Source organism: Pipistrellus kuhlii, unplaced genomic scaffold (assembly GCF_014108245.1).
Source record: "Pipistrellus kuhlii isolate mPipKuh1 unplaced genomic scaffold, mPipKuh1.p scaffold_m20_p_2, whole genome shotgun sequence".
NCBI classification, from domain to species: Eukaryota; Metazoa; Chordata; class Mammalia; order Chiroptera; family Vespertilionidae; genus Pipistrellus; species Pipistrellus kuhlii.
Window position 1 is genome coordinate 187,428,459 of NW_023425515.1, and position 24,165 is coordinate 187,452,623.

General features: G+C 59.9%; 2 protein-coding genes across 5 annotated transcripts; both read left to right on the top strand.

Annotated features, from left to right (window-relative positions):
* The first annotated feature begins 143 nt into the window (after positions 1 to 143).
* On the top strand, positions 144 to 4,790 carry CPLANE2 (ciliogenesis and planar polarity effector complex subunit 2). Of its 4 annotated transcripts, none has more exons than XM_036446140.2 (6): positions 144 to 770; positions 1,110 to 1,258; positions 2,558 to 2,710; positions 3,284 to 3,429; positions 3,739 to 3,875; positions 4,096 to 4,790. In XM_036446140.2, the coding sequence occupies exons 2-6, from the start codon at positions 1,147 to 1,149 to the stop codon at positions 4,343 to 4,345; spliced, it is 798 nt and encodes a 265-aa protein (XP_036302033.1). In that variant the 5' UTR covers positions 144 to 770; positions 1,110 to 1,146; the 3' UTR covers positions 4,346 to 4,790. The 4 variants fall into 4 exon arrangements, with proteins under 4 accessions (XP_036302033.1, XP_036302034.1, XP_036302032.1 ...); XM_036446141.2 differs by lacking the exon at positions 144 to 770 and adding an exon at positions 808 to 857; XM_036446139.2 differs by lacking the exon at positions 144 to 770 and having other exon boundaries at positions 864 to 1,258.
* A 6,404-nt stretch (positions 4,791 to 11,194) lies between these two features.
* On the top strand, positions 11,195 to 23,889 carry ARHGEF19 (Rho guanine nucleotide exchange factor 19). Its single transcript, XM_045585164.1, is given in 16 exon segments — positions 11,195 to 11,884; positions 15,716 to 16,158; positions 16,613 to 16,864; positions 16,866 to 17,157; positions 17,250 to 17,326; positions 17,637 to 17,899; positions 18,513 to 18,673; positions 18,759 to 18,911; positions 19,152 to 19,281; positions 19,429 to 19,503; positions 19,654 to 19,743; positions 19,915 to 20,075; positions 20,862 to 21,020; positions 21,321 to 21,400; positions 22,607 to 22,711; positions 23,350 to 23,889. Coding segments are annotated over 15 exon segments (2,571 nt in total). The 5' UTR covers positions 11,195 to 11,884; positions 15,716 to 15,743; the 3' UTR covers positions 23,508 to 23,889.
* Positions 23,890 to 24,165: the final 276 nt, after the last annotated feature.

Genomic DNA, 24,165 nt, shown 5'->3' on the forward strand with positions numbered 1-24,165 from the left:
GGTCCATTCCAGGTTGTTGTGGGCTCGATCCCCAGTGTGGGGCGTGGCAGGAGACAGCCAATCAATGATTCTGTCATCATTGATGTTTCTATCTCTCTCTCCCTCTCCCTTCATCTCCGAAATAAATAAAAATCTATTAGAGACAGAGAGAGAGAGAAAGAATTGACTGGAAGGCACAATCACAGTGGACAGTGGCTTCTGACTCATTTTTAAGACCTTGAGCAAGTCCTTTCAGCTCCCTGAGCTGCTTTTCCCCCCCGCTGTGAAGGCAGAGGTGTTAACTCATCTCGAGGCCCTGCAGAGCAGAATTAATACAGCGGCAATAATAATAATAATTAATAATAATAAGCACTGCTGTGGACAGTGCTCAGTATTGTAAGGAATCCTAGGAGGTAATAGTATTTCACCTCCCCTCTGTAGAAGAGGGAACGGCACGGAGAGGCAGTGGACCTGTCCTCCCGCAGAAGGGGGATTTGATTACTTTCAGAGGAAAAGACGGGGCTCCCACTCAGCAGCGAAGATCCAGTCCCTGAGCGGCGGTAGCCTCTGACGTAGGAGAGACCCGCCCTCCAGCCCCGCCCTGAATCAGGCAAGCTAACTCCGCCCCCCGCGTCGTCATGGCAACACTCCGCACATGCGCCTCTGACAGCGGACTTGCCGGTGGCTCTCCAAGCCCAGAGGCTTGCAGGCCCCGCGGAGGCAGGCCGGGCGGCGGAGCGGGAGCAGGAGCGTGGGAAGGACTCCTAAAGGGACACGGGGGACTGCAGATGGTGAGGGCGGGGATCGGTATGGAGGAGGCAGAGGAGAAGCAGGGCTGTGTGAGCCCTCCGGGAGGTGACCAGGGAGAAGGGAGCTGTGTAAATGCCCTCAGGGAGAAATACGGGGTGGAAGGGACTATGGAATTACACTTTCTGGGTAATGAGAGGGAGAGGGGATGAGTAACCCCCCAGGTCAGTGAAAGGGAGCGGAGACTGGAAAACTGCTAATGGGGTAATGAGGACGATGGGGCCCCATGCCGCTTCACCACCTGAGGAGGGAGCCAGGCGGCAGGTTCAGAGGGCTCACAGGTCCAGCTTGGGACAGCTACCCCCTCCCTCCCCTGCCCTCAGCGTTCTGCCATCGCCCACCCCGTCCCGGTGCCCAGCCATGGCCAAACCACCCGCCCCTGGCTCAGTGATTGTCCCCGACTGGCACGAGAGCGCCGAGGGCAAGGAGTGCCTGACCTGCATCCTGCGCAGGAACCGCCGACGGGTGTTTGGTAAGTAACCCCTCCCCCTCTCCGTGTTCCTCTCCCTCCCCCCTCCCCCCACACACAGACAGCCTGTCACTTGCCATTCCTTAGGGAGAACAGTGTCCCCTGTCCCTGGAAGAGGGGGTGGGCGTGGGGTGGGGGCGCAGAGAAGCAGGGCAGTGAGGGCCTTTGGCACTGCATTCCTCAGCTTTGGGGCCTCTGGTCTACCCCTGGGGCCCTCACCCCGAAATCGCCTTAGAGCTAATTCCATCATCAGAGCCAGGATCATGGAAACAGGCGAAACCCGCCAGAAACTACTGTCACCAGAGAGGCTGTTGATTGAGCCCTCACCCCATGCCAGGCCCTCTGCTGGGCACTTGACACAGCAGACTCGGGTTTCACCTTCTCCACAGCCCATCTCTCAGACTTGTTAAGACTAGCGGGGAGACACAGGCTTCTTTCATCCCGCTGTCTGCAGGATAAGACACTCCTGTTCCCCGGGTGATGCCAGCTCCCCAGGCGGGGCCGGGCTGGCAGGCCAGCCAAAGTGCCTGGCACTGGCTGTGAGAGGCCAGCTCTGACCGGAGAGACGAAGCCCCAGAAAGCTTCAAACCAGAGGATGAGAGGGCACCCCACACAGAGGACTCTGAGGGCCTATGCCTATAGCTGTAGCATCATTTTAGACTTTTTTTATTTTGCAAGTTTTAAATTAAAAGCATTCAGAGCCCTGACTGATGTGGCTCCGTGGATTGGAGCGTCATCCCACACACCAAAAAGTGGTGGGTTCGATTCCCGGTCAGGGCACATTCCCAGGTGGTGGGTTTGATCCCCAGTCAAGGTGTGCACAGGAGGCAACTGATCGATGCCTCTCACATCCACATTTCTCTCTTTCTTCCTTCCGCTCTCTAAAGTCAATTTAAAACATTATAAAGATCTTGATATGTTAACTGCAAGGAGTTTATTTACAGTAACGGAGAATGCTTTTGCTGATATTTCTCTACTTACTGAGGAAAGAATTATGAAACACCTTGCTTTTCCATGTGAGAAATCTAGGGCATGTGATCATGATATCAATACAAACCATCTCCAGCGTCAAACTTAAAAAAAATGATTTGCTTTTGTTTGGAGTGGGCTTGGCCCAGCCTCACAGAGCAGAGTGTTCTCGGGAGAGCTTACCCAGGTGCGCTGCCTGCGTCCCAGGCCTCGGGAATGAGAATGGAGAACCCCAGGTGGTTGGCACTGAAAAAGCCCTTAGAGGGGAAGGGTCTGATGGGGCAAGACGCTGGCTGGGTCAACCTGACCCCAACCTGACCCCTTCTTGCCCAGGGCTGCTCGAGCGACCAGCGCTGCCCCCCACCATGGCCATTGACACGGCCAGCTACAAGATCTTCGTGTCCGGGAAGAGTGGTGTGGGCAAGACGGCGCTGGTGGCCAAGCTCGCCGGCCTGGAGGTGCCCGTGGCACACCATGAGACCACTGGTGAGTCCGTCCCTGGAGGCCTGCCCTGGGGGGGAGAAAAGACCGCCCCTGGACCACACGGTCTGGGGTTTGAAGCAGCCCCTCTGTTTGTTCCGCAGCCATGGACAGTCACGTCCCCTCTCTGAGCTACACTGGCTCCCCTGTCCAACAGGGATAATGGGACCGATCTCACGGGGCTGTTGGGAGGGTGGTCCTAGAGACGGTGGTGGGGACCCGCCTAGTGTTGAGCTGGCAGAAGGTAAGTGCTCAGAAAACACGAAGCTTTTCTTGTTTCCTTCCATTGGATGCTGATTGGCCATCACATCCCAACATCCTCCCGTGTCCTGGGCCTTTGGGTCCCCTTGTACATATGAGTGAAGCTCGGTTGTCACGGTCGGGTCTTGAGCTCTATCTGCCTGGTAGACGGGAGGCTCCTCTAGGGCAGGTTGGTTTCCCTCAGACGGAATTCCGCAGGTCGGGGACTATGCTTTCCCTATCAGACTTGGACCCTCGAAGACAGGGACGTGTTCTTCCAGTTCCTTCCTGGCCCCCTCCCCCCCCACCTCTCTCCACCTCTGCCCCTCCCACGCTAAGCGGCTGCCCCGGCCTCGCCAGGCATCCAGACCACCGTGGTGTTCTGGCCGGCCAAGCTGCAGGTCAGCGAGCGTGTCGTCATGTTCCGCTTCGAGTTCTGGGACTGCGGGGAGTCTGCGCTCAGGAAGTTTGACCACATGCTGCCGGTGAGCAGGCCGGAGGGCCTGGGTGGGTCCCGGGGCGGGAGGGAGGGGGGGTTGGTTGCCTGAGGTGGGCCTCTGAGCCCAGGCCTCTGAGCCCGGCCCACTTGGTTTGCAGGAGCCAGGATTGGGCTTGAATGGGCTGAGGGTGCTGCCCCTGCTGGGAGAGCTCTGAACTGGCGCTGGGACCTGGATCCCAGCCCCCCTGGGACCAGCCACTCGCCACTCGGGCCTCAGTTTCCCAGCTGTGAAAAGAAGGGTTGTGCTGAGACCTCTCAGGGCCCTGCAGCCTCGAGTGAGCCTCTCCCTCCCCAGGCCTGCCAGGAGAAGGCGGACGCTTTCCTCTTCCTCTTCTCTTTCACCGACCGAGCCTCTTTCGAAGACCTCCCTGGACAGCTGACCCGCATAGCCGGCGAGGCCCCTGGTGTCGTCAGGATGGTCGTTGGCTCCAAGTATCCTTTGGGCGGCCCCTGGGACTGCCAGAGGCCACACGTGGCAAGACATGCAGCCGACCTCTGCTCCGCTGTGGGCCCAGCCCCACAGGCTTTATCTGAAAGGCTGCAGCAGGGTCTCCCTCAAACCCCGGGCGTGGGCTCCAGGTATTAGGAAGAGGATGAGTGCGATGGGATGGTCAGCAGCGTTGCCCGGCCAGGCTCCTTAGCCCTCCTCCAGGTTTGACCAGTACATGCACACGGACGTGCCCGAGCGTGACCTCACAGCCTTCCGGCAGGCCTGGGAACTGCCCCTCCTGCGGGTGAAGAGTGTGCCTGGGCGGCGGCTGGCCGATGGGCGCACACTGGATGGGCGGGCTGGGCTGGCTGACATTGCCCATGTGCTCAATGCCCTGGCGGAGCAGCTGTGGCACCAGGACCAGGTGGCAGCTGGCCTGATTCCCAGCCCTACAGAGAATGCCCCCGGCTGACATGAGTGGGCACCTGTGGTCCTGACTCCGGACTCTCAGGTGGCCCTGAGCAGGGGATGGGACCCAGGACCTAGGGCTTGGTCTCATCACGAGGACTGGGCAGGGAGGATGGTGGCCTGTAAAGACTCTGCCCCAGAAGCACTTTCCTTGCAGAATTCATAGCATGAGGTGTGGGCAGTGGTTTAAGGTCCTCTGGCCTTCTCCCTTGGCCCTGGGGGCCCAGGCTCTGGAAACTGAAGAACTGCATGGGCAGGACCCCAGGACTCCAGCATCTCCCCAGCCTCCTGCTGTCCCTCCCCTTCTGCAGCACATAGAGAAGATGACTGGGGAGAGAGGGGGTCTCAGCTGGGCCCTGGACCTCAAGTGACTTCAATCAAGACCTCGTATTACAGAGTGGGGCAAAAGTAGGTTTACAGTTGTTTGTATGGAAAATAAGACCATGAACTTGTTCATTTTTTAAAAAGTATTTGTCTCTTTTATGTATGTATGTATATGTATGTATATGTATATGTATATGTATATATATATATATATATATATATATATATACACCCCCAAACGACCATTACAACCAATTGACTGAATGACCAGTCGACCAGTCACTATGACATGTACTGATCACCAGGGAGCAGACACTCAATGCAGGAGCTTCTCCTGGTGGCCAGTGTGCTCCCACAGCCAACCTCCTGCGGTTGGCCAGCCTCCCATGGTCCCTACCCCCAGCCGGCCCAGATCATCCCTGATCGGGACTGAGTGAGAGGACCCTGATCAGCCCCAATCATCAGTCAGGCTGAGGGACCCCACCTGTGCACGAATTTGTGCACTGGGCCTCTAGTAATTAACAAATGGCAATACAAAGAATAAACTCTGTGTTTCACATACTCACAACTGTATACATCTTATCCCACCCTGTAGTTGAGGTAACACCATCTGCTGTATCAGAAAACCCTAAAGTCTCAGTGGCTTACCTCTAGAAGTTTTTCTCTTAGGTCTCACCTCAGATGGAGATGAAGGTGGCTTTGGGGTCTTGGCTCCGTTCATTCACTCCGAGACCCAGGCTCTGAGGTCTTTAACACGTGGCTTTCCAGTTTGCCCTGGGGCATCACCATTTCATGAGCAGACGAGTGAGTGCAAGGGAGAGGTCACCCAGGAGGTTTCTGTGGACCTGGCCTAGGGCCGTGTGCCTCATTTCGGTCCACATTCTTTGGCCAACCCCTAGTCACATGCTCACAGGGAGTTGCAGGGGAGGCTGGGAAATGTCCTCCCGGTGTCCAGGAGGTGAGCCCCCCACGCTGCAGTGTCTATCTTAATCGTGAAGCTGTCAGACTAGGCTTTGGACAGGGACCCTGCCAGTCTGGGGGAATCAGAAAGCATCATGGACCAGGCGGAGTCAGGGAGTGAGTTGGTCTGTGGGAAGCAAGCAAGGACAGGAGCAGGAAAATGAGTGAACTTGTTCATTTTTTTTTTTTTTAAGTATTGTCTCTTTTTAAAAACATTTATTTATTTTTAGAAAGAGAGAGGAAGGGAAAGGAGGTTGGGAGAGAGAGAGAGAGAGAGAGAGAGAGAGAGAGAGAGAGAGAGAGAGAGAGAGAGAGAAATAAACATGTGAGAGCAAAAAATCAATTGGCTGCCTCCTGCATACCCCCTACCGGGGATTGAGCCCACAACCTAGGTATGTGCCCTTCTGGGAATTGAACCAGCAACCTTTCTGAACATGGGACGATGCCAGGGCTGAACATGCCCATTTCTGTATCTCACCTGACACTGGTGAATGCAGGCTAAAGTGAGGGTGGAGGGGCGGAGGGTGCTAAGGACCTTTGAACTTTCTGCAAGTCCCTTATGATACCTCACTGGCTCCATAGATTGACTCCTGGGCTGAGGCCTGGCCTGAATCTAACCCAGCTGGCAGGGCTCTGAAGGTTTAGGTTTACTGACCCCCAAATCCAGCTGGCCCTTGGAGACCCTCCTAAGTGGTCAGCACTGGCAACTTTGTACACTCACACTCATATGTGATCATGTGTGCACATACCAGCACTCCTGGCATACACAGGAGGCTCATACATATCCCTGCTCACACTCCTGAGCACACTGCCTGCCTGCCTGCCTGGCACTTGCCACATCGGTCTACCTTGGGCACTGCCCATAGGCTTACCAACCCTTCCAGGGTCTAAAGGACTGACCAGCATCTTCTTAGCACCAACTCTGGTTCACAGCTGAGGCCTCAGCTTATCTCATACCTCAGGGAAGGACCTCTAGACCCACAGTGTGAATAGACCTTCCCACTGTAGCCTCCAGCTCTGCTCCCAGGCAGCCGGCCTTCTGCTTGGTCCCCCTGTTTTTGGCTCCCGTTGACTTTACCCCCTCCCCACTCAGGGCAGCAGCAGATTGTGGGAGCGGCCCCAGTGAAGGTGGCCTCTGGGCCAGACTCTGAGCCTCCAGCTACAGGTACCTCACACCCAGCCAGTTATCTCTGGGCTGGCAGGGGCACATGGTTGGTATTAGGGGAAGGTGGGTTGAGGACAGAGCATATGGGCTGACTTGATGGCTTGTGCCAGCCCCTTTGCACCCAATAGAACTGTGGCCAGCTCTCCCTTTGCCCAGAGATGTACAGAATCCGGACCCTGGTCAGTGGCATGTACCTTGGTGGAGATGCCTTCACTTTCAAAGTCTTCATCTTCCCATTTGTTTGTTTCTACTCCTCTACCTTCTACGTTACATCCTTCAGAGGCGGTGAGGAGCCCCTGCCCTCTGAGGCTTTTGCCTCCCAAGGAGGTGATCAGCAGGGCAGCAGCATCCTTGAGCCTCCAGACTTTTCTCTACCAGCATCTTGTTGACCTTGAAGCTGGTCCTTGATTTCCTTGGTCTTAGGTTTTCTCAGCTGGAACATACGGGCTCTTCATGGAGCCGATGTGAAATTCTAACACCTTGCATTCATTTGCTCACTCCTCCCTGGGTGGCCCAGACCTGTCACCCCCACCTCCCGGGGCTGCAGGTTGGGGTCATTGCCATCTCTGTGGTGGCCTTTCACTGAGCACCCTGGACTGGATGCTGGGGACCCAGAAATAAGCCAGAGCTTTTCATTCCCCCAGGGAGCCTCCAGGGTTTAACAAGGACTGGTTAAGCCAAAACCGGTTCGGCTCAGTGAATAGAGCGTTGGCCTGCGGATTCAAAGGTCCCAGGTTTGATTCCGGTCAAGGGCATGTACCTTGGTTGCGGGGACATCCCCAGTGGGGGGTGTGCAGGAGGCAGCTGATGGATGTTTCTCTCATCATCGATGTTTCTAGCTCTCTATCCTCTCCCTTCCTCTCTGTAAAAAAATCAATAAAATATATTTAAAAACAAAAACAAGGACTGGTTAGGAGTCCTGAAGCGCTGGGCTCGCGGGAGGTGGTGTTACTGTGTCCATTGCCCTTATCATTTAGTGGGAATGGGAGGGAGAATCATCCAAAGAGCTTGTCCCCAGCAGCATGACACCCCCTTCCTGGGCCACGGCCTTCTCATGGCTTTCGCATAGATGTGGCCTGTGGTCCCACAGGCCCTTGGGAACTAGTAACCCTGTGGGGCTGGTGGGGAGGAGGCAAGTCCCCCAGCAGCCCTGTCACCAGCATTAGCTCTCAGGGAGGGGGAGCCAGAGGATCAGGAGCAAGTGGGGAGAGGGTCGGCCTCAGTATGGAGTTGAGCTGTGACCTGGCGCCAGAGCCAGAGGGCACAGTGCCCACTTGTGCAGTGATCTGTAGGTGTGTGGGACACATTCCCCCATCGCCATCTTTGTGATGATCTTCCCACTGGCACCCTGTGTTGTCCTGCTCAACAATGGGTGGAGAGCTGACTGGATACCCGTAAGTCCGTGTCTGAGCTCCGGCTGCCAGAGGCTGAGCAGACACAGAGCTTTGGGGTCTGACTGCTCCTACTTCAGTCTCGGTCAGTGTGGGTGCGGTGCAAAGGCGTGGAATACAGGGTCGGGAGTAACGGAGATCAGAGACTGGGAGGGAGGCTCAGGAGGAGGGAAACAGAGGCTGGAGCCGGAAATCGGGGGCAAAGATTGGGAAACAGGGCCAGAGGGCTAGGACCCTGCGGCTTGGGCTCCTCCTGCCTGTGGGAGTGCGAGGAGGGGGTGAAACGGGGCCCTGAACACCCTCCAGCCCAGCCCGCTCTCCCCAGCGCCTTCCCCGGGGACTGCCACGTCTCCTGGGCCAGTGGGAACAGCACAGCCTGGCGTTCGCACCTCCAGCCCATCTGGCCCAGGAGGCGGGCCCAAGGGCCTGTAGGACCATGACCCACGTCTAAGGCTCAACCCAAGAGAAGCCAATGGGGTATTTCTGGCCCAGGAAGGGGTGTTAGGCTGCGGGGGGCGGGCCCTGCCTGGGAGGGGTGGGGCACCGCCTGGGAGAGGGATGGGGCGGGGCCCAGCTGGGGGGCAGAAAGCCGAGTCTGGGGAAGGGAGGAGTGGGCAGAGCTGGAGGCTTCAGGCCAGACCTCCAGGGCAGAGGCGGCCTCGCAGGACCCTGCGCCCTCGGCAACCCAGGCAGTCCTTCCCGCAGGGGAGGGAGCCTCACTCCTGCTGGAAGCTGCTAGCTGTGCATCATCTCGGCTTCGTCATCTCCCTTCGGGGTAGGCTCAGCGTCGCACAGACCTGGGTTCAAGGTCAGGCTCTGCCGCAGACAGGCTGCACGTGGGGAAATATGACAGAACAGGATCTATTTGATCGGATCATTACGAAAATTCAGTGTCAAGCACTTGCTCCATGAGTCAGTATCGCCGCCCCCACCACCACTATTATCTCTTGGCAACAGACCCGGAGGAAGGGGGAGCATGCCCTCAGCCCTGCTCCAGACCCTTTTTCCTAGCCCTGCCTCTCCAGGGCCCTGGTGTCCAGGGGCTCTGCTTATATCTCTGTCTTTGGACAAATGACCACTTGCTTATGTTTTGGTTTCTTCATGTGTAAAACGGGAGCAGTAACTGTATTTACCTCCTACAGTTGTTGTGAGGATTAAATGGACGAAGACTCGGAAAACCCTCAGAATAGTGTCTTCACTCAGGAAGCACTGGTCAATGAGATTGCTAAGGAGTCATTCTCTCTTTGGCCCCCGCTTCTCCCCAGCACGTGGTGTTTTTAAAAAAATATATTTTTTATTGATTTTAGAGAGGAAGGGAGAGAGATAGAGAGTTAGAAACATCAATGATGAAAATCATTGATCAGCTGCCTCCCGCCCGCCCCCCACTGGAGATGGAGGTCGCAACCCAGGCATGTATATACCCTTGGCCGGAATTGAACCTGGAACCCTTCAGTCTGCAGGCTGCTGCTCTACCCACTGAGCCAAACCGGCTAGCGCACGTGGTATTCTTCCTGCGCCCCCTCGCCTGGCTGGTGTCTGACGCGCCAGTCATTCATTCTGGCCCCAGTCATTCATTCCGGCTCCAGTCATTCATTCATTCTGTCTCCAGTCATTCATTCTGGCTACCAAGATAAAGCGCGGCCGCCACCTGGCTAAGCAGGTGCTGGACCACCTGTCACAGCTTGGGTCCGAGGGCCTGCGGACCCCGCCCCACCCTCTGGCCGCGCCCCTCTGCCCGCCCAGGCCTTAGCTCAGCTTTCCTCCCGCCTCTGCTTGGTCCTCTCCCAGCGCCAGGGTTGGGCCCCATCACCGCTAATCATCCCGGCCCCGCCCACGCCCCGCCCTCTTAAGCATTCTCCGGGCTCGGCTCTTCTCCCCGCGGTCTGGGGGGCCGCCTGCTCAGCCCTGCCAAGCGGTGCTGTCGGTTCGCTGCAGCACAGCCTCTGTCCCCAGAGCCCAGGCGGCAGTAGCGAGCGAGGCGGGCCTGCCCTCCCAGGACCCGAGGCCCCCAAGGATGCTCCCTTCATGAAGGTTCTCTGCTTCCGGCTCGGGGTCTGGACAGTACCTTGGCCAGCGTCCTCCAGGTCACCCGAGCTGGGATGCGAGAGTTAGAGCTCCCGGAAGACCCCAGTCCTGCCCTGCCTCCCTCTCCGTGCCCTGGCTCCTGCCGTGTGTGCAGTGCTGACAGCAGAGGCCTGGCCTCCCAGCCTGCTGCCTCTCCCTGGGCACCGGCCCCATCGCCTGGGTGCAGTGCCTCCTCATTACGGGAGGGTTGGGGGGGAGGGGGGGCAAGAGGAATATGAGGGAGTGGAGGTACCTGGTCACTTTGAACTACCGAACGGTCACCAGTTGATAGGGGGGAGTTCTCTGGGGCCTGGGGCCTGGACCCCCTGCCCCATACGTCCATTAAAGCCTGTGGTATATGAATAAGGTATATGAATAAAGGGATTTAGTTAGGGCAGCTGAGACACCTCCCAACAGACTTTCCAACACTTCACCAGGTTGTCCCCAATGCCACGGCACAGGCAGTGAGGAAGGACACAGGTCGGTGGTGGAGTCGGCAGGCCTGAGATTCGAATATCGGTTCTGACTCTTACTAGCCACGTGACCTTGAGTAAGTTGCTTCATCCCTAGAACCTCCATTTCATCATCTTTGGGATACGGGCTCCATAGAGCTAATTAGAGATTTAAATGGGATAATGCCCGTTACAGCCTGTACAAGCCTCGTGTCCTCATCTGAGGAGAGAGAGCTGGAACAGTGAGTGCCAGGCACATAGTGAGTGTGCAACGTGAGTTATCAGCGACATGGATATTAGCATGCATGTACGTATTCATGTTGCTGTGAGGTGCCTGCGTGCTCAGAGGAAGGCAGGTGGTGTGAGGGAGAAAGCAGCTTCCGCTTTCCCAGGCTTGGGAACGTGTATGCCGGGCACAGAGTAGGCCCTGGCATGGGTCCTGCTTGGGCTATCTGAACTGGTGTATTGGGGGCCCACTGGGTGTGGGTCTGGGAAGACTTCCTGGAGGAGGAGGAGGCTGTTGGAGGTGATGAGATGGGTCATTCGTGAGGAGCGGTGATGCTGGAAGGACTGGCCAGGATGATGGCAGATGCATCACCTACCTTCATGATTTCCACCTCCCAACCATAGGGATGAGTGTTCCCATTTTATAGATGCTGTCGCGGCTCAGCGAGGTCAGCTCACCAACGCGTGCTCAAGGTCCCTGAGGAGTCCAAGGCTTGAGAGGTTCCCTGCGAAGCCCCCAGGATGCCCGCCAGCCCCAAGGGAAGTCCTGAGCGCCCCTCCCACCTGGGAAGCTCTGGAAGAGGGTGACCTGTCTCCTGGGAGGAAAAGCAGCGCCTCCCCATCTTTAGGGTGTTGGTCTGGGGTCCTCCGGAGCCGCTCCTGGGCATAGGACTCCCATTGTTCCAGCCCCCCTCCGTACCCCAGACTGGCCAAACCGGTTCTGGGGAAGGGGGGCGGGGAGCAGGCACGTTGAGACAGCCGCCTGCCCGCCTGCGAGGTTCCCTCCGCCTTCACCTCCCCCCTCCCTGCCCCACACAATACCCAGGAGCTTGCATTGCCCGGGCTTAGGGGCCATGCTGACATCGCCCCCTGAGGACCTGGCTGCAGCCCCAGAGCCCCCAGGGTGGCCTGGAGCCCTGGACCGTGCGGGAGGCTGGACCGGAAGGAGCTCCCTGGCTGAGGTAGGGCCCCACCTGGCTGCCAGCAGCCCATCCTTCTCCCGCTGGTCTTCCGGAGGGAGTCCTTTGTGCTGCCCGCCACACTCACCGCGCCTTTCTGGGCTCCACAGCCTGCTGGGCCGGGATCCCCTTTCCGGCCATGACCTTCCGCTTGGCTTTGTCCCGGGACCAGGGCAAGGGGCACCAGGGAAGGGGCAGGGAAAAACTGGGCACAGGAGGCCAGAGCTGCTTTCCCTGGACTATGGGAGTGCCCGGGGGATCCTCTCTGCCAGTCTTGCCAAGGATCCATTGTCCTGTGATTAGCAGTGCCCACCGGATGGACTCTGGGCCCCTGACCATCCTTCCCATCCTGCGGAGGATCCTGATTTACTGATGGGGACACGGAGGCCCAGGGACAGACCTGCCTAGGGCCACACAGCTTGTTCATGCCCACACTGGGCCTTGAACCTTGGCAGGGTTTTTCCCCCATGGGTTCCAGAAGGACTGTGACTGGCCTAGTGGGCACTGGAGTCTCCTGCGATCATGTCTTGGGCAGATAATGTCTCTGCTCCCTTGGCCAGTTCTCTTCGTGAAGTTTCCATTTCCTCTCCAGCAGAGATGAGCTACACACAATACATACACAGCTCGGCCCCTCCTCGGTCCCCAGCCCTGGGGTAGAGGGGCCACAGGCCTGGAAGGTCACGGGGCCGGCAGCCCAGCTACATGGGCCATTCCTATGCCCCTGGGCCTGGATCCCGGCTTCCCCCGCCTAGAGACCTGCCTCCACCGGCTCCCGGCTCCTGGCTCCCCCTAGGAAGCCTCCCCCCTGAGGCTTTGGAGTGGGTGTTCCTGCCCCAGGGCTCCATGTTTTGCTCATTTCTCTCTGCAACTGACAGGGGAGCGGGTGGTGCCTCCCTGCCCTTCAGGAGCTTGCAGAGCCCAAGTGGAGAAAGTCTCCCAGAATACAAGGAAGCGGGGGCATGCGTGTGTTCTTCCATGTGTGTGTCCTTGCATGCTTGTGTTACTGCATGCCTGTGCCCGCAGAAGCAAGTGAGACTTCTGTGTTGAGGGCTTCCTGGAGAGAAAGAGACCTGTGTGGTGGACAGTGGTCCCCTGTCTCCTACCAGATGCTCCTACAAAGTTGGGTATGACTCACCCTCACTGCCTCAGTTTCCCTATCTGTGTGACAGCCCCTGACTGGAGAAAGACTAATAACACTCAGAATGACTACCAATGACCAATTCCGTTATTCTTAATTCTCATATTAGTGTTGGACGTGACTATCCTAGTTACCAGATGAGGAAACTGAGAGACTTGCTTAGATGGACAGAGGTTTAATAAACAAGCGAAAGTGCCTGGCTGGTGTGGCTCAGTGGTTGACTGTCGACCTATGAACCAGAAAGTCATGGTTCGATTCCCGATGAGGGCACATGCCCCTGTTGCAGGCTCCAACTCTAGTTGGAGGTGTGTAGGAGGCAGCCGATGGATGATTCTCTCTTATTGATGTTCCTCTCTCTCTCTCTCTCTCTCCCCCTCTCTCTCTCTCCCCCCCTCTCCCTTCCTTTCTGAAATCAATCAATCAATGAAAAAGAGTTGAGAGGCTGGGTGCGGAGAGAGTGGGGTCCAGTCACAGATCCAGCTGTCCCCTCTGGGTCCTCTCTCCCTTCCTCCCAGGGTCTCTGACATCGTCACTGTTTCCCGCAGGCCTAGGCTTTCTCCCTGACCTACGTGTATTGGGTCCCCAGATATTTCCGTCAGAACAGTTAGCTCTTCCTTCCTCCAGGAAGCCTTCCTGGAGAGCTCAGGTGGAGGCGAGCCCAGCACCCTGCTCCGATGGCTCCCCTGGCCCTGCTTTTGCCAACCTGGATTGTAACTTTTCGTTTTTGGCTTCCCCTCCCGGACTGGCAACCCTGCAGTGCACGCCATGTTCCTCCATCTGCCTCCGGGTTTTTCTGGGCTCCACAGCATCCGGTCTGTCTGAAACTGTCAGCGTCACCGTCTCCATCTCTGTGTCCCTGGCTGTCTCGGCATTTCGGGTCTCCGTGTCTAAGCTGCTGTGAAAGGTCTCCATTTCTCCGGGTCTCTCTCTCTCCTGGGCCTCCTGGCCCTGCCGGGCTGGGCACTGCCCTTTTGGCCTGAGGGGCCTCTGGGGATTGGGGGGGGGGGTCTTTGCTGCCCTGCCTGCCCACAGCGAGGCCAGGCTAGGGTAGGCCCCCGCCCAGCCGCTGCCTGCTCCCTCCCTCCCTCCCTGCCGCTTGCCTCACCACAGGGTTTGATGAATCAAACTCTTTGTCTGGGTGGGATCTCCCCCAGCCAGCTGGGCAGAGAGAGGGCTTCCCCTGCCGGAGCAGCCGACCAGCAGCAGCCTCAGCGGGAGAGGTGAGGGGCGCAGGAGGGCCACCGGCAGGGGGCCGGGGCTGTGGGGGCTTGGACCCCTGGGTCGTTAGGCCTGTCCCCAGGCCCCAGCAGCCTCCTGGGGTGACTTCCTATGCAGGGAGGACCCATCCAGCCTGGCCTGCTCCCGGGGCTGGAAGCCGGAGTGGGGAAGAAACCCTTCTTGCCCCAAGCTGGGGCCGGGGCACCTCCCCGTCCCGCTCCTGGGAGTGCCCAGCCTGATTTGCCTGGTGGCGCGCCTGCCAGTCTGTGACTCTCCCAGCCAGCTTGGCATGGGTGTGGGCACCACTCAGCGCTGAAAGCTGCAACGCTGGGCATGGGAAGGGAGGTTGGGTAACACCAGAGCCGGGACTTCCGAGGCCTGCGTGTTTGTGTCTGCAGCCCGGTGGGTGAGTGTGACCGGAACAGGAGTGGGAGAGAGCTCGAGTGGCTATGTAAATAACGGAGGGGTCCTTGTGTGTGAGAATGTGCGGTCGTGTAAAGGAGTGTGTGAACCGTGAGCCTGTGAATGGGAAATGTCTGAGCGTATCGGTGAAGTTGTGTATGTCAGTGTGTGTACTGGGGAGAAAATGTGTGTGCATGTATGTACATGACAGTGTATGTATCTGTACATCTGATCATACGTCCGAGTTAGGAAGTGCACAAGGTGGTTAAAAGCACAGACTCAGAGGCTGGACTGCCTGGGTTTGAATCCCGGTTCCACCATTCACCAAATACCTCTGCGCCTCACTCTCCTCACCCATATGAGGGGGGTATGAGGATAATGGGGTTGGTGTGAGGATAAATGAAATGCAATGTATAAAGCACCTGCCTATCATTGATTAAATGTCGTGTAAGGATGAGGGGTTCCTGCGTAATTAGGTGTGTGAGCGTGCTGGGACAAATGAGTGTACACATGGCTATCTCAGGGTTTGTCCAGGCCTCCAGGACACGGTGGCTTTCTGGCCAGCCCTGCTGTCCTGTGTCTGGTTCTTTTTTTAAAATATATTTTATTGATTTTTAAAATATATATATATTTTCTTGATTTTTTACAGAGAGGAAAAGAGAGAGATAGAGAGTTAGAAACATCGATGAGAGAGAATCATCGATCAGCTGCCTCTTGTACACCCCGTACTGGGGATGTGCCCGCAACCAAGGTACATGCCCTTGATGGGAATCGAACCCGGGACCCTTCAGTCCTTAGGCAGACGCTCTATCCACTGAGCCAAACCGGTTTAGATTATTTTGTTGATTTTTTTACAGAGAGGAAGGGAGAGGGATAGAGGGTTAGAAACATCGATGAGAGAGAAACATCGATCAGCTGCCTCCTACATACTCCCTACTGGGGATGTGTCCGCAACCAAGGTACATGCCCTTGATGGGAATCGAACCTGGGACCCTTGAGTCTGTAGGCCGACGCTCTATCCTCTGAGCCAAACCAGTTAGGGCCTGTGTCTGGTTCTGATATCTTCTCCCCTCCAGGCCAGGTGACTGGCAGAGCACAGGAGGAATGGACTGTGGGCCACCTGCCACCCTCCAGCCCCCCCTGGCTGGGCCACCTGGCACGGCCTGCCTCCCAGTAGCGGTGTGCCAGCAGGAGAGCCTGTCCTTTGTGGAGCTGCCCACCCTGCAGCCCCCAAGCTCGGTGTGTCTGGATCTCTTCCCTGTCACCCCTGAGGAGCTGCAGGCCCCTGGCAGCCGCTGGTCCCTGGGGACCCCTGCTCCTCTCCAGGGGCTGCTATGGTCGCCGTCCCCAGGAGTCCCAGACACCGAGACCTCTCCCAGTGGGGGGATGCGGCCCAGCAGGGCTGGCAGCTGGCCACACTGCCCTAGTGCCCAGCCCCCACCTCTGGAGGGGCCCTGGAGTCCCCAGCACACACAGCCTCAGCGCCGGGCCAGCCACGGCTCGGAGAAGAAGTCAGCCTGTGAGTCACTCGGGGTGACCGGGTGGGGGGAGGGGGAGGCGGAGGGGAAGAGAGGGGTGGCCCAGAGGGGTGAGTAGGGGAGAGGTTGGTGGCTTTTTAGGACTCTTAAGCCCCAGAGTCCCCCAAAACAGGCAGGACGAGTGGTAGGTTTTGGTGACAGGGGAGCCGGAGCTCAGGGGGACGGGAATGCCTTGTCCGCAGTCGCACAGCAAGTAGGTGGCTGTCCCCGGCGCCCTGGCCCTCCGCTCACCCTTTGCCCACTGCAGTCAGCACTGTGTGCCCTCTGCCCCTCCAGCTGGTTTCATTTCTCTGGGGACCAGCTCTCAGCAGACACACTGCCCTTTCACTTGGACATGTTGCCTAGGTGCTCGGGGCCACGGGGCGGCGGCAGAGAGGAGGTGGGAGAGAGCCCCAGCCCCGGGGTCGCCAGCCTGTGCCCTCACCTCACCTGCAGGGCGCAAGATGCGGGTGTACCAGAGCGAAGAGGCCCCTGGCGGCCCCGAGACCCACGCCGTCTTCCTGGAGCCCGGCCAGGTGGCAGAGCCGCCCCTGAGCCCGGAGGAGCCCAGGCCTCCGGAGCCGGCGGGGCCCCCGCGCGGGGGCCTGGAGGGGCCCGAGCGGAGGCGCTTCTCGGCCTCGGAGCTGATGACCCGGCTGCACTCGTCCCTGCGCCTGGGGCGGCACTCGGCGGCCAGAGCCCCGGGCCCGGCGGGAGCGGCCCGGGAAGGTACCTGCCCCTCCCCTCGGCCCCAAGGGCAGCCCGGGAGCCAGATGTGGGTGGAGCCAGGCTCACTCCCCGGGCACTCGAGGCGGGGTGCCCTCCGCTGGAGTGCGGCCCCCGCTGCCCAGGGCCACCCCCCACCCTCCTCCGCTCTCGCCTTCTCCAGGGAAAGCAGCGCCCGGACGGGAGTCAAGCAGCGCGGAGATGAGGGTGGAGGGCGCCGCGATGGCAGCCCCTGCGGACCCCGGCGGGAGCCCCGGCGGCGGGCCCGAGGCCAGGTAGCACCTCGCCCTCCGGGGTCGGGTCTGAGGCCGGGGTGCACGCCGCGGAGCCCCGACGTCCCCCCTCTGTCCCCTCTCTCTCTCTGCAGGCTGGAGTCGCAGGAAGAGCCGGCTCCGGGCTCCAGAAGCGCCAGCGAGCGGCGACAGTCACGGTTCCTCCTGAACTGTACGCAGGAGGGGGCCGCGGAGGGAGGGGCTGAGGGCCTGGGGCGACCGGGAGACCCGGGTCCGAGGGTGGAGACGCAGGGGTCGTGTGGGAGGGAGAGGACGGAATCCCAGTTCCCAGCACCGGGGCGAGCACGCAGTGGGTGCTCAAGCAGTGTTTATGGACTGGGTGAACGAACGAATGAAAGCATGAATGAACGAATGAATGCATTCACTGTCCCGCTGCTTGCGGAGGGAGCTGGCTCTCGGGGGGCCGGGCGGGGCCGGGCCGCGGCCGGCGGCGCCCACAGCCCCCCGCCCTCCCCGCCCAGCCGTCCTCTACCAGGAATACAGCGACGTGGCCAGCGCCCGCGAGCTGCGGCGGCAGCAGCGCGAGGAGGAGGCCGCGGGGGACGAGGCCGAGGGCGCGGAGGAGGGGCCCGGGCCGCCGCGCGCCAACCTCTCCCCCAGCAGCTCCTTCCGCGCGCAGCGCTCGGCGCGCGGCTCCACCTTCTCGCTCTGGCAGGACATCCCCGACGTGCGCGGCAGCGGCGTGCTGGCCACGCTGAGCCTGCGCGACTGCAAGCTGCAGGAGGTGTGCGCTGCCGGCCTGGGAGGGGGTCCGAGGCCCCGAGGGGAGGGGGCTACTTACTATATGGATCGGGGCCAGGAGAACCCGGTCCGGGGACTTAGCGCGGTCCCGGGGTACAGGGGGTCGCAGGCCAGCCGGACTGCCAGGTGGGGAAGGCGGGGCCACCAGAAGGCGGGACCGAGGGGACGGGCAATGCCCAGGGGGTTGCTAGGACCTGACCGGGCGGGGCTGGCTGCTGGAGACCTCGGAGGAGCCCTGGAGACGAAAGCCGGTGGAGAAGCGGGGCGAAGGGGCGGGGTCCCCGGGGGCGAGGCCTAGGAGAGGGCAGGGCCCGAGGAGGGGCCGATTCAGGCTGGGCCAGGGGAGGAGGGATCGCTGGAAGCCTGGACCTGGGAGCTGCAGAGCCAGCCCTAGCGGAACCGAGCGGCGGGCGGGGCCAAGAAAAGGGGCGGGGCCGGGGCGGGGCCACCCAGGGCTAGGGGCTCCAGTTTGGTTTGAACAATTGTCCTGAACCCCACCAGGCACCAGATCAGGGTGGGGAGCAAGAGGCGGTGTCCGGGGCCAGAAAGGCGTCCGGGTGGACTGGTCTGACGTTTCAACCCCTCGTCTGCCTCAGGCCAAGTTTGAGCTGATCACGTCCGAGGCCTCGTACATCCATAGCCTGTCGGTGGCCGTGGGCCACTTCTTGGGCTCAGCGGAGCTGAGTGAGTGTCTGGGCGCACAGGACAAGCAGTGGCTGTTCTCCAAACTGCCCGAGGTCAAGAGCACCAGCGAGAGGTAAGGGCCTGGCCTGGTGGGGGGCGGGGATGAGATTGGCCCGGGCTCCTAGGTCTGGGGTCTCACGCTGTCCCTGACCCCTCAGGTTCCTGCAGGACCTGGAGCAGCGACTGGAGGCAGACGTCCTGCGCTTCAGTGTGTGTGACATTGTGCTGCACCACTGCCCCGCCTTCCGCCGAGTCTACCTGCCCTACGTCACCAACCAGGCCTACCAGGAGCGCACCTACCAGCGCCTGCTGTAGGGCTGGGCACTCGGACAGGGGGGAGGACGCAGAGGCTCTCGGGTGGGCGTAGGCGGGGGGGGGGGACTGGGTGAGGCAGGGTGGCCTGAGAGGGAGGGCGTCCCTGTATGGGGCTCTGTGACCAGCGGGCAGGAAGGATGTGCTGAGAAGGCGCCTGAAGGACCACGGGGTGGCTGGGTCATGGATCCCAGGAATTCAGACCCAGCTGTGACCCCAGGCCCCTCCCCAACTTCCAGCCTGGAGAACCCCAAGTTCCCTGGCATCCTGGCTCGCCTGGAGGAGTCTCCCGTGTGCCAACGCCTGCCCCTCACCTCCTTCCTCATCCTGCCGTTCCAGAGAATCACCCGCCTCAAGATGCTGGTGGAGGTACCCACAGGGCACAGGCTGCAGTGGGGGCTGGGCGACGGAGACGCCACTGTGAACCTCCACTGCCCTTTCTGGGGGGCGCCCGTGGGCGGGCAGGGTCACGGGGGAGGCCCTGGCCTGTCGCATTGAACCGACCCCACCCTCCAGAACATCTTGAAGCGGACAGCACAGGGCTCTGAAGACGAAGACATGGCCACCAAGGCCTTCAATGCCCTCAAGGAGGTGAGCTTGGCAGGGCAGGGCCTCTGGCTCTCAGGGGCCTCCTATGTCTGTAACAGTCCCCGGGTGGGTGTCTGAGGCTGGGCTGTGGGAGCTGGGGCTGAGGGAGCCAGGGCTGTGGGGCTGCGGATGACCCAGCCACAACCTCCCCAGCTGGTGCAAGAGTGCAATGCCAGCGTGCAGTCCATGAAGAGGACGGAGGAGCTCATCCACCTGAGCAAGAAGATCCACTTCGAGGGCAAGGTGCGTGCCCACAGCGGGCGGGTGGGCACACGAAGGGCAGTTCTTGTTCCCTCCTTCCCCGGGGGCTGCAGGCCAATGCATCACTGCCCCCACCCCTCCCTGGCCTGTGCTCTCTGCCCCGCTGCCCCGGGTCTGACCTCTTCTCCCTCTTCGCCTTCTCCTCCCGCCCAGATCTTCCCGCTGATCTCCCAGGCCCGCTGGCTGGTGCGGCACGGGGAGCTGGTGGAGCTGGCCCCGCTGCCTGCGGCGCCCCCCGCCAAGCTGAAGCTGTCCAGTAAGGCAGTCTACCTGCACCTCTTCAACGACTGCTTGCTGCTCTCCCGGCGGAAGGAGTGAGTCGGGGCCCCGTGTCGGGGGAGGTCGATCGGAGCTGGGCTCCCTTCCCCGCTAACGGGCCCACAGCCGGCCCATCCGGGGCCTGGGAGCCGCAGCCTGCACCCGACGGTGTTGCCAGGGCACCCTGAGCCTGGGAGGCTTCAGCAGGAAAGGCAGGTTCATCTAATAGAACCAAGGGCTGGACTGTGCTCAAAGAACTTGAAGCTGCTCTGAGCTTAAGCCAGTTAGAGCACAGCCCTGGAGTCCCAGCTCTGCCCGGAGTCGTAACCATAACAGCCAGCTTTCGCCATGCGCCTGTCCTGGGCCAGGCGTGCTGTGTGGGTTACTCTCTGTTGCCCTCTAACTAGTTCCCTGGTAAGTAGGCTCCCTCGTTGTTGTCAGTATCTCGGAGCTGATAGTCCAGGGGCCAGAAGGAGCCCCAGGCTGTCGGATGCTAGACCCCGCTAAACAGAGACGAGGTCTCATCAGAGTTGCTGCCCAGCGGGCTCTTAGAACGGGCTCAGGGCTGAGGCTCAGAGAGAAGCTGACAACATGCCCGGGGTCAGAGGCTGGTCTCCCCTTCCACCTGCCAGGGATCTGCTAGGAACGGAGTTCCCAGTTCCTCTTGCGGACTCTGCTGGCTGCCAGGGAGGTGGTGCCCTGCGCAGTCGAGTTTCCTGGAGGAGGATGCTAGAGAGGCAGCTGACTCCTCCTCCCTTTCATCAGAACTTGGCTGGTCCTGAGGGTGGGGCCCGGGAGCCCAGGCACGGGCCAGGCTGACCTCACCTCCCCTGGTCCCGTAGGCTGGGCAAGTTTGCCGTTTTTGTCCACGCCAAGATGGCCGAGCTGCAGGTGAAGGACCTGAGCCTGAAGCCCCAGGGCATCCCCGGCCACGTGTTCCTCCTCCAGCTCCTGCACGGGCAGCACACGAAGCACCAGTTCCTGCTGAGGGCCCGCACGGAGTGAGTGGGCCTGGGGCTGGGGAGGGAGGACCCGTCCCAGGCAGGTTCTGGCCTTCTTTCTCTGACTTCAGGACAATGGCATGAGGCAGAGCATGGGCAGAGCTGGCACCCAGGGGGTCTGGGCTTGCTCTGTTCTTATGCTCAAAGCTGGTAGGGCACAGGCCTGTGGGTCAGGGCTGTGAGGTGAATCCTGGGGTGGGCATCATACATGACCTGGTGGGTCTGGATCCCAGCTGTCTCACCACCCTGGCCCTGGGAATGCAGTTTGCATGCTGTGATGCCTTGGCCTCCCTTTTCTAGAAGTGAGAAGCAGCGATGGATCTCTGCCATGTGCCCCTCCAGGCCCCAGGAAGACCAGGAGGTCATCAGCGAGGGGGAAGGTAGAGCCTGCCAACCTCCTCCCTCCGAGGCCTGCACCCCCTGGGCTGGGTCCCTTGCTTCCCCCTTTCCTCCAATCCTGGGTGCCAGGCAGCCAGCAGGACTACAGAGAGAGAGGTCAGCTGCCCGGGGCAGTCAGGGGCGGCTCTGCAGAACCTTGAAGGATGGACAGAATTCACATAGGACAGGCTGACCCCTGTGTGCACGGACAGCACCCTGGAGGTGACAAAGCCTTTTATATCCTCCCAGCACGTCCCCACAGAAGCCCATTTTACAGGTTAGAGAACAGAGATTCAGAGCGGTAAGACGACTTGTCCGAGTTCACCCCACTAGTCAGTGGCAGGGCTGAGATTCAAAGTCAGGTGTGTGGTTTTCCCAGCACGACCAGCCCGTCGAGGGTGACAGGAAGAGCGGAGGGCCCGGACCGGAACAGAGTCCCGGGCTTAAGCTAGGAATCCTGCTCAGGTTGGTGGGTGAGCTTCCCATTCTAAAGAGGGGCTCAGGGAAGGCCCCTGAAAGATGAGGAGGGGCAGGAGGAGTGCAGAGATCTGGGGGGGAGCACTCCTGATGGGAGGGACAGCCAGTTCAAAGGCCCTGAGGCAGGTGGGAGCTCAAGGGTGTCTGAGGAGCAGCCGGGTGAGCAGTGTGGCTGAGTTTCATGAGAAAGAGGGGGGGCGGGGAGAGGGGAGGAGAGGCGGTTAGCAAGGGGCAATGCCAGACCACGCAGGGCTTTGTATGCTGCAGGGAGGATTTAGGACTTTATTCTAAAAGGAGCAGGAAGCCCTGGAGGGTTAGGAATGGGGGAGTGATGAAGCATGAATCCCAGGTGAGGAGGGTGGCCTGGGAGCACCAGGGAGCATTAGAGGGCATAGGAAGGGGCTGAGAGTGCTTTGTGGGGGGGTTTCTGGGGGTAGTTGGACATTGTCCTGGAGGTCAGGAGCAAGGTGTTGTGATGAGCTGGGAGGAGAGAGCTCTGGGTGCAGAGTAACGGAATCTGGGAGGGACTGGACTCACCGGGGCTTGTGTTTAGGGTGAGAGAGGAGAAGAGCGGCCAGGGTGGGCCAGGGAGGGGATAGAGGAAAAGAAGCAGCAGCAGCAGCAGCAGCAGCAGCAGCGGCCACCCTCCCACCCCCGTACTTCCTCCTCTGCCCCTCCCTGCCCGCTCCATCATGCCCTGGGCACTCCCTCAGTCGCTCTTGGGCTGTCAGACCGCCCCCAGGTTCAGTGTGTCCGTACGTACAAGGCCCTGCAGCCGGACGAGCTGACCTTGGAAAAGACTGACATCCTGGCAGTGAGGACCCGGACCAGTGACGGTGAGAGGGGCCTCCCGGGAGGGCCTCCCGGTGGCGTTCTCAGGAGCAGGAGGTAGCTGGATGGCTAAGACGTCACAGGGAGAGGTCATGCAAGTGTTGCTCAGCCACAGCATGCAGGAATGAAGTTAGACAAGAGGAGGAACTTCCTGCTTGTAAAGATGTGGGATTGAGAGTGACTGGCGGGGGAGAGAGGGAAATAACCTTCTTTGAGGATGTTGCGGGGGAGGGGTGAGAAACAGGTCAGAAGTTCCTCTAGGACAGCGTTTCCCAAAGTGTGGTACGTGTACCCCCAGGGGTACGGGAAGAGTTTGGTGGGGGTACAAGTTGCACCGGAGTTTGGTGGGGATATGCACTGCACCGCGCTTAGCTGCGCCTAATTCTACGTTCTCATGAGTACGAGGGGTACTCAGCGTTACGAAAATTATAGAAGGGGTGCACGTATGTCACAAGTTTGGGAAACACTGCTCTAGCAGACTGCCAGAGACAGGGTCCTTCCTGGAGCTGGGAGATGCTGAGATGGTGTCACCGAGGCCCCAGGGGTGCAGACGAGGCTTGCAACAGGGCCTAGGCGTCCCCTCGCAGCCCGGCCCTGGTGCCCTCGGATGCCACTGATGCTGCTCCTGGCTGTGTGCCCCCAGGCTGGCTGGAGGGTGTCCGCCTGGCAGACGGCGAGAAGGGGTGGGTGCCCCAGGCCTACGTGGAGGAGATCAGCAGCCTCAGTGCCCGCCTCCGGAACCTCCGGGAGAACAAGCGGATCACGAGTGCCACCAGCAAACTGGGGGAGCCCCCGGCGTGACGGGCAGCCGTGGCCTGGGACACCGGCTCCGGGACCGGTCCGCGGGGGACCTGCAGTGTCTCCGCTCCCCAAGCCACTGCGCTGGGACTTCTGCTCTGTGGCCCGGCATCGAGTGCAGCTGTTGCTTCTCGGTGTCCACTCTTCAGGGCCGAGAGCGGCTCCTTCCTCTGGCCGCGGGGCCTCTGCTATCTGGCAAGGATTGGGGCCCTGTCTTCCGTGTCCTTGACCCTGCCTGACTCTTGGTCCCTTCACCAGGGGCCTGACTGGGGAAGGCTCTAGTACTAATGGGTCCCGTGGCCTCTGTGTATCTGGAATCTTCTGGCCAGAGCCTGCGTGGGTCCTGGCTGTGACTTGTCTGTAAATAAACTCCCGTCATGCCTTTGCTTGGAGTCTGCGAGCCATCTGGTACTCCATTTCCCTCCCCCCATTCCCCTGCCTCCCCTTGGGATTTCTCTTTGGTCAAGTCCCCCTCTTAACCAGAGGAGGGAGAGAGAGGGCTGCTATTAGCAAAGCAGCAGGTTCAAATAGGCTTAAATAGTGAAGAGAATGTATTAGTCCTTGCACTTGTTTCTTATAGTTGCTGTAACAAATTCCTGCAAAGCAGGTGATGTAAAGCAACAGACACCTGTTCTCTCGCAGTTCTGGAGGCCAGGAGTCT